Source organism: Vipera ursinii (genome assembly GCF_947247035.1).
Source record: "Vipera ursinii genome assembly, chromosome: 11".
In the NCBI taxonomy this organism is placed as follows: domain Eukaryota; kingdom Metazoa; phylum Chordata; class Lepidosauria; order Squamata; family Viperidae; genus Vipera; species Vipera ursinii.
The window spans coordinates 2,610,314-2,619,334 of NC_139524.1; the positions used below are offsets into that span (position 1 = coordinate 2,610,314).

General features: G+C 49.7%; 1 protein-coding gene across 1 annotated transcript in view; it reads left to right on the plus strand.

The window, feature by feature from the left end:
- The window catches only part of ADAMTS7 (ADAM metallopeptidase with thrombospondin type 1 motif 7), a gene marked incomplete at its 5' end in the record, with an annotated part of 41,854 nt that extends 33,186 nt beyond the window's left edge, over window positions 1–8,668 (plus strand). The window contains 5 exons of the mRNA XM_083371730.1: window positions 341–493; window positions 1,559–1,732; window positions 2,294–2,440; window positions 2,530–2,689; window positions 7,063–8,668. Of these exons, the coding sequence (XP_083227856.1) occupies window positions 341–493; window positions 1,559–1,732; window positions 2,294–2,440; window positions 2,530–2,689; window positions 7,063–7,226 (798 nt within the window). The 3' untranslated portion in view covers window positions 7,227–8,668. The remainder of the gene's footprint in view (window positions 1–340; window positions 494–1,558; window positions 1,733–2,293; window positions 2,441–2,529; window positions 2,690–7,062) is intronic.
- Window positions 8,669–9,021: the final 353 nt, after the last annotated feature.

Sequence of the window (9,021 nt, forward strand, 5' to 3'; positions counted from 1 at the left end):
GGCAGATCTCCGGCCAATCATTGTGCTTCTCCCCTTTTCTCCCTTGCCTCATGGGTCATTTTGCGGACCCCAAAAGATAGAAAGCTAGAAGATAAAAAAGGTAGGGCTGCGGAAATACAGTATTCTGTCTTGACTGTGGGACTTGGCTTTGAAACCTGTCCAAACAATGTCCTGGCCAGCTGTGACTGGTAGAAGGCCGGGGGAAAAGGAGGTAAGAATGGGGTCCCTAGGGAGGGGGTGCAGCTGGTGTTTCAGCGCTTCCCAGAGAGGCCAGAAGGAGAGGCGGCGTGACTTCCTTTTGGAAAAGGGAAGAGGGTGACGGGATTCCTGTTGCTTCTAGTGCTCTACAACCTGTGGCCTTGGGGCTGTTTGGAGGGTTGTGCACTGCAGCACTGGAAATGAGAACGACTGTGATTTGACTACAAAGCCCACTCCTGCCCGGCGATGTTATCTGAGGCCGTGTTCCAAGTGGCACATTGGAAAATGGAGTAAGGTAGACACACCTAAACCCAAACAAAGACTGATGTGGGGGCAGACGTTTGATTAATTGTGCATGGGAGTGTGCATCCTTTCATCCCGTGGATTTTTCCTTTTGCCCTAGGCTCTCTGCCAAGATTATTGTACTTGTACGTTGATGTGGGTTTTAGCTTAACTGTCCCTCCCTTCTGATCTTGAGTGCAAGGGGTAGATTTTGTGAAGAGAAGCTACTCTCTTTGATGTTCCGTCCTGCTCCTGTCCACCCCCAGCACTTCTTTGAGTGAGCATTGCCAGCGAATCATGCAAACTGGGGTGTTTTCTGAGCAGAGAAGATGTTTTCACAGGGCTTTCCCTGATTTCTTCTCTGGCATCGACAAGAGGGGAGATGTGGAAAATCATCCAGGGTGCTAGCAAATGTTTCTGGCCAGAAATGGCTTTGCAATTGACCGAGATGCACATCGGTTGTTCTCTTTTACTTTGTTTCAATGGGCAAAGGCGTTACTTGATAAAAACAGTATTTCAGGAGAGAAACATATTAGGTCCAATTCTGAGGGGAAATGGTAAACCTTGATTGTATCCAGAATGAGGATCTAACTAGCCAACTAACTATTGTCTGTGAGGCAAGAGCTGGAGATTCTGGCTGCGAACCAGATGCTTAAATACTTGAGGTGAGAATCAGCCTAAAGGATTGGAAGATTTCTCAAACAGGAACCGGTATACATGTTTTTTGGTTATTTCCAAAGGGAGGCCTAAAAATAGGAGGTAGAAATGGCAAAAGAGCAATTTCCAACCAGCCCTTTTGGGAAACTTCCATAAAGTTGGTTTTTGGGGGAGCCAGTGGCCTCCAGAGGAAGGGGATTCTTTTGAGGCAGCCATCTGCAGGACTGCTCTCCTTCCACCCTTTATGGTAAATCCAACACTGAGCAGAGTTTGGACCGGATGGCCTTCATCAGTATCCCTGAGGATCAGTGGATTTCTGGCAGACCTCTCTTCTTGGTGGCCAGGTTTCTGCTTTGTGCAATACCTCAGAAGACGTGGGTCATTTTCTGCTCTGATTGTGCTCTTTCTGGTTTGTCACCAGTGCTCCAGGACCTGTGGAGGCGGTGTGAAGGTTCGGGGCATCCACTGCATTGATACACGGGGCCAGCGACCTCTGCGACCCTTTCACTGCCAGACTGCCTCATACAAGCCTCCAACACAGTTGCCGTGCCACACCAAGCCGTGTCTGAGTTGGTACACCTCCACCTGGAGAGAGGTGAGCCGAATGTCTTTGGAAGTGGGGGAAGACTCCGAATGCAGCCTGAACTCTTATTCGCTAGTTCTGTCCCCCAACACATGCAGCTGATGTAAGAGCCAGCTGGCCTATTGGACAGGCTGGGATGCTGTGTGTGTGTGTGTGTGTGTGTGTGTGTGTGTGTGTGTGAGAGAGAGAGAGAGAGAGAGAGAGAGAGAGAGAGAGTTTGGCATTCTAGAGCTTTGACTCACAGCTATTGTTCTGCTGGGCGATGAATCCGTCTGAAGGAAAGCCCACTGCATCCTCCTGCTTTTTCCCCATATCAGCCTTGGAGCCCAGCATCTCCAAGAAGGAGACTCAGGTGCTGCAGAAGAAATGGCTCCTGCAGTTCCAGAATGTCTTCAGTGGAAGCCAGCAGTTCATGGCTTGCTTCCTTCTGGGGGGGCTCTGGCTGCGTTTGCTCCACCGCTGAAGATTGGCACAGGGCCTGGAGCTCCACCGATGGCTTAGCAGGAAGGGAGCACCAGGATGCCTGGCCATCCCAGCGGCTTCTCAGTTGAAAGCCTCTTTGCACCCTTCCAGTGCTCTGAGCTGTGTGGAGGAGGTGAGCAAGAGCGCCTGGTGACGTGTCCCGGATTGGGGAGGTGTGACCCAGCCCTCCGGCCAAACAGTACAAGACTATGCAACACCCAGCCCTGCACCAAGTGGAGAGTGGGATCTTGGGGGCAGGTAAGCCCCCTTCCCTGATGGGGCCTCAGCCTCCCTGGGCGCTCACAGCAGGGCGAGCGGGTGCTCAGAGAGCCCTTTGTTCCCTGCAGTGCACGGCCACGTGTGGCGAGGGCGTCCAGAGGAGGCAAGTGAAGTGCCTGAACACAAAAACCGGACAGGCAGAAGAAGACAGTAGCTTGTGTGAGCACGAACCATGGCCAGAGAACAACCAGAGATGCAATTCCCAGGACTGTCCTGACAGCGAAGCAAGTAAGTGGGCATCTTGGGTGGCTGCTCGTGGCTGAATTGCCCAGAGCCCCTTATTAGGGCAGTGCTTGGCATTCGGCTGTTTGGACAATTATCCAAGAGGTTCTGGCTGGGCCTGTGAGGTGCCTTCGGAATAAGGAGGGTACCCGTGTTGGTTGTGTGTGCAGTTGTTCCACATGTAGGTGACTGGTAGGTCTTTTTATGGCATCAGGGCAGCTTCCAGATTGGCATCAGTGAAACTCGTGGCAGAGGTTTGCCTGTGGCACGGCTGCCTGCTTGGGCAGATTTTGAGATAAGGCCTCTCTAAGCCTCATGGCTAATTACTTGGTAGTGAAGGACTACCTCTGGCCTGGTTACCTGTATGTCTGCAGATGACCGATGGACTCATTTGCCCACAGCTGGACTCTCCAAGACATCTGGCCTCTGTAAGCCCCCAGATCTGAGACAAATGTCCAAGCAGGGGGAGGTCCCAGATCGACCCTGACTCACATTTCTGCTGGCGGGCAGGCTTTTCTGTTCTCACAGGCTTTGATATGGTAACCCAGCCGCTTCTCCTTCCTGGGCCTCAGTGGGTCCTGCTGGTTCAGAAAACAAACCCAAGACAGGCCCCTTCCTCTGGCTGCGTTCCAAGGTTTTATCTCCACCAGGAATGCCGTAAACAGCGGCCCCATCCGAGTGTTTGGCAGACAGAGCGGAGGGCAGAGCCAGGAGACCTCGCCACCAGGCCCTCTGCTTCTGGCGATGGAGGGAAGAGAGGAGGCTGAGCATTCAGCTGTGGGACTGGTTGCTTTGGCTGGTCATTGGTTGAAAAGATTGGTTAGATCAAGATCCCAGCATGTGGGTTCTTTCCTAACCACCATGTCATTTTTCTGATTTAACTCGCCTGTAGTCTCTTGGGGGGAGGGGGTTGACCAGTGGAACCCATGGCTGGAGAGGTGAGGATGTCCCTTCACCGGATGCGTGTGCAAATGGAGACTGGACAAGCAGCCGTCTGCCGGGGAGGTTTGTCTTTAACCCCTGCCTTGGATGTGTGAGTCCACCCTTCCCTTCAGTATGATTCTTCAGGGGAACTGGTACAGTTCCTACATGCTCCGTAGGACGCCCATCTGGGGAAGGCTGAGGCACAGAATAGACTGCCCCAGCTTCCTTCCTTCACACATGGCTTCTCCCAAGACACCTTGCTTTCTCACAGATGCCAAGGCATGATCAGAATCTGTCTGGTTTTCAAATTGTTCATTTTATTCAGATTAGGCAATCATAGAAGGTAAAGGTTGGGAGGGACGTCAGAGACCATCAAGCCCGGTCCAGGCAGGAACCCACCACACAGCATCCTGTGACAGCCGCCTGGCCACTCTTGAAACACCTTCCGGGGAAAGAGCGTCTATTCATTGGCACACAGCTCTTTCCATTGGGAACTGCTTCCCCCAGTCTTTGCCAACATCTGCTTCAGATCTGCCACCACTTGTCCTGACTTCTGGAACCCCTGGGAATCACACTGCCCACCTTCTCCAGGACAGGAGGCTTGGCGGAAGCTGACCACTTCTAACTGTTTGGTTTTAGTTTTTCCTCCCACCTCCCGTTAACATTTGGACTGCTTTCCTTGGGACACGTTCCAGTTTGTCAATCTCCTTCCTAAAATATGGTGCCCCAAACTGTGTGCAGCATTGAGGAGTGATTGCGATTAATTACTGCTGAATTGAAACAGGGTAATTTTGTCTACGATGAAAGACTTGAAAGACAAGCGATTTATAATGTAACTGAGAAGAAAAGTGTTATGAACTGCGGCCTCCTCCCATTATTTTGTTGCTGTGTCCTAGAAGTCCAAAACTGAAACAATAGCCAATCGGTACAATTTATGACACAATAATTGAGATTAATCTTACGCAGGTCATCAGATAAGAAGCAGCTTTGTTGTACGCTGTCCAGAATCCCTCTGTGAGGGAGATGGGTGGTTCAGAAATGCGAAAAACAAATAAATCTCTGAGAATTTGTTTCAGTGAGAGCAGAAAGCAGCTGGGATCAGCTCCCAGAAGCGATTCTCTGTGCGGCCTTCAGCTATAGAAGCAGAAAAACAGAAAATCTTGCTGTGGCTGCCATCACCGCCATCACAGGGCAAAACCTGTGCGGCTTCTGTCTACAGCAAAGGGGGAGGCGTTTTATCTTCTGGGGTCCAAATACCACGCCCCGTGGCCTGCTTCAGCTTCTGGATGTCCTTGCAGATCTGTCTGAGGAGTCAGATCAGTCACAGCCCAGCATTTTTGAGGGAAGAATCCCTCAGCTCCAGCAATGCAGCCCTGAGGGAGAAAAGCCCGGCACAGTGGTGGCAGCCCTCCAATAACTTTGCCAGCCTCTGGCTGGAGGGCAGTTCCTGCCATCTGATCAGCTTCTTTGCTTGATCTGAGTATTGTGATGAACGACCTCTGACTCTGAGGTTGTGCAAGAGTGTGTTGCCTTCAGTAGTTTGGGCGTGAGTTGAAGGGCTTGAGGAAAGGAAGGGCCGGGAGTCTCAGGAAGGCATGGAGTGGCGGCACGGTAGCAAAGGCCCCCTGTATGCAGAAGAGCAGTGTGGGAAATGGAGGCTCTGCTTCACTCCATCCAGTCCCTGAAGGGTCTCACATACACACCAACTTTAAGATCTTCACTCTCTTGATGTATTCATTTCTAGCCTTTTTCTTGATTTCAGTGTGCTTGATGTCTGTTGGACTGCATTAGCAACTACACCTGTTAGTAATTTGAAAGTTGTTGGTAAGCCTGTAGTTGCCTGGTGCTGCCAATTTTTCTGGATCTTTCATTATCAGGTAGGTTTTTCCAGATGTTAGCCACTCTTCAGTTTTACTTCCTCACAGTATGTTGTTGAACTGCTTGACAAGGAGTGAGTGTAAACCAGTCATATGTTTTAACCAAAAACTATGCAGTGAATTTGTTGCTTTTTCAAAGCTCTTTGCTGACAGAGGGCATTTTTGTGCTTTGGTTTGGTGCTGGTAACTAGTGCTTACACAACAAACATTTACTTGAATAGCACAGAAAAAGTATAGAAAAAGACAACATCCTGATGGGCGTTTTGTGAAACACAAGGCAACATTCAGCCCACCAAAGCTTAAGGGCCTAACCTTTGCTCTCTGGGGGATTTCTAATCTCCATGGATTAGAAAACAACAGACATTTTAGATGCCACTTTTCAATGAGAAAAATAAACTTTCCAGCTCAGCCCCTGGCTAACGCTCCCTTGGATCCCATTTCCTGCAGCAAAAACCCTTTCTGTGGCTGAGTGGGGGCGGGAATTGAGGCCCTCCTCAGAGGGGAAGATTCACCTCCTGCTTGTATTGGCCAGCTCGATTGCAGCTTTTCAGGCTTCTGAAGAGGCCACCCAGCTTCTTCACCCATGGAAGTCCTGCACGGACTTTGCAAGGCCCCCGAGTTTGTTTTCATTCTTGAGGGACAATGCACACACGTCTCACTGAGCCGAGAACTGGGACATGTGAGGCCTCTGACTGGTGGAAGGGAGTCCGCCAAAGGGCTTCAGGGTGTGTCGAGGTGCTTAAGTACCACAGGCCTGGATGTAATCTGGGAGGCGCCTGCAATTTGACAGGGCCTTCAGCGGCTTCCAGCCTGAACTGTTGCTCCCCCCCCCCCGTTCTTCTTCCCTCCCTCCGATAGCCCAAGCTGCACGTTCCTCCACCATGATACGTCATCTGATGTTTGAGCAAAACTGGCTTCCTTTTAATTTCTCTAAATTTCTGGTTCTTGTCTTTTGGAGCAGTAAAGAACAAATTTGTTTAGCTCTGCAACCCTGATAACTTGCTTTCTGTTCGTTCTAGTTTTGATGAGCTTATCCAAGTATTCCTCATATGATTTGATTCATTTTCTTGCTTATTAGTGTCCTTTGGAAAATACGGGACACAGAAGTGGACGCTAGACTCTTATTTATTTAAATAAATTCAGTTTGGATGTCACCTGACTCCAACCCATTCCTCCTGCATTTGCAGAGTAGCTGGCTGCTATCTGGCATTCTGCCCAAAGGGAGTTTATCCTAAGTGTCATTAGCAATATGGACCAAGACCCTCGTCCTTGGGGCTACTGCCGTTTTGAAGAAAGATAGAGATTGATTGGGTTCGCACAACATGCTTCGTGGGGTTATTGATGGGGCAGTAGGTTGGGTGAACCTCTTAACCCACTTAGATGAGAAATAGGTGTAAACCAAACCAATGTTTGCCACTCAGTGAGGTTGTATAACACACACACACACACACACACACACCTCTGTATCTGTCTGTTGTGAGACAGCATCTGCGTGCTTTTTGAGAGGGAGAACTGGACATGGTGTGGGGGCTGACTGGTCCTCCCTTACAGAGGATCCTGCCTTCTCTTCCTTCCCAGGCTTCATCTGTGAGCGCGACCACCTCTCCTTCGGCTTCTGCCAGACCCTGCTGTGGCTGGGAAGGTGCCACCTGCCCGCAGTCAGTGTCCAGTGCTGCCAGACCTGCCACCCACGTGGCCTGCTCCATCGGGATCGTGGTGATGAGCGCTCCTCCCGGAAGTGAATGCCTCCGTGCCCAGGAACCTCTGGTGGGCGAGAGCTGGAGAAGACCTACTTCAGCCAGTCAGCTCTTCGCTCCACAAGTGCTCAGAAACCAACCAATATTTTCTGCCTGGTGTGGTGCTCAATCCTGTGGCTGAGCTGTGCTCCAGGCAGCAAGAGAAGCCTTGAGCCCACAGCGCTGGAAAGAACTGGCGGGGGCACAGGCAACCTGGCCCCAGGAAAGCAGCTTTTGGAAGCCACCTCAGAAATATCTCTGGTGCTACAGTTGGTCATAGTCACTCAGTGTTGGCAGGCCATCACAAAACTCCTGAGGAGTGATTTTTAAAAAAAGAGTAAAACCAACTATTTTTATATTTTATGCAAATGAGCATGTAGCATTCCACAGAATATAATTTAATCATTTGGTTGGGTTATAACTACAAAGATTTTTCTTGCTATAGACGTGAGGAGCTTCAGTGAAGTTAAATATCCCGGTGATGGCTGTGCATGCGTGCACACACACACACACACACACACACACACACATAAAGGGTGCTACTGCTCTTGAGACAGGTGTTTCTAGGCCGCCCAGCTGTGGGCAGGTTAGTAGGTCCTCCAAGCAGGGCTGGCAGTCCTGTGCCAACCTGACTTGCCATCTGGGGCCACCTGAGACTTGCAAGCCAAAAGGATGCCTGTAACTGGTGCAGGGCAGAGGCCAGCCTGCCTAATTGCCCAGGTGAGGGACTAAAGGGAAACCAGTCTGACTGGCAACTGTTCTGCCCCCTTTCATTGCACAACCAAGTCTCCCCAAAGCATTATTCACTTTCCTTTGTGGACTAAGAACACTTGATATCGGATCTACATTTTCTGCATTTGTAATTTCGTTGTTAGCCACACCGGCAAAAATACATTGCTTTCTTGCTTGCACCTTGAAATTGGATAAATGGTGCAGGAGTTTCCTTAAAAGTCTACACAGGCCATAGATCCAAACTTTGTGTAATCTTCAGGTGATATAAAGGATCACCTGTTTTAAAGGAAGGATGGCATGGCTTTGCCTGTTTGGAGAGAGGGCTGTGGTTCCTTTGACTCTTGACTCCTGGTGGCTGCGTGGGCAGGGCTGTGCAGTATTTGTAGCAGGCTGTGGAAGCAATTTGCCCTGGTTTCTTCTGGGGTGTGTTTTGACTCCCCTATCTAGGGCTAAGGGAAAGGGCCCATGAACTCCAGGGCCTTAAACACGAGACCAATTTGTCTGCTTCTGAATACCAAATGCCATCCTTATTCTAAGATGAAATTTCCCAATCAACATATCAGAAACATTGAAAATACGTCGGAAGCGTGACAAAAGTATTGTAATACCTTTCTAAATTTTTAATGGCTGTAGCTCTCAAGTGTGTTAAACTGCAATAGCAAAATTACATCTAATCCTGTTGTATTTTTGTTTTTCTGTTAAATTTTTAAATTGTACCCATCTCGTCTTAGTCTCTGTGCTTGCTTAGCGTGACCACAATCTTCTCAAATGTAAGAGTGAATCGCGCCTGCGTTCGCTCAGTGAGATTCAACTCCTCCCAGCAGCAAAGGTCAATCAGGAACTGCTCAAAATTAGTGCCAATTTTGATGTTTCTCAAAGATCCCACTTGACATCTTGGTGATTGGGATTTTAATGGTGCAGACGCTCCGACTCTCTGTCTGTTTCCCTGAAAAGTGTCACCCCGCTGCCTGGCCAAATCTTTGTAACAGACATCAGGTTTGCCCTCCTGCCTATTTGCAAATGGCCGAGCAGTGAGGAGCATCAACCTGGGAGGTCACCAAGCCCTGCT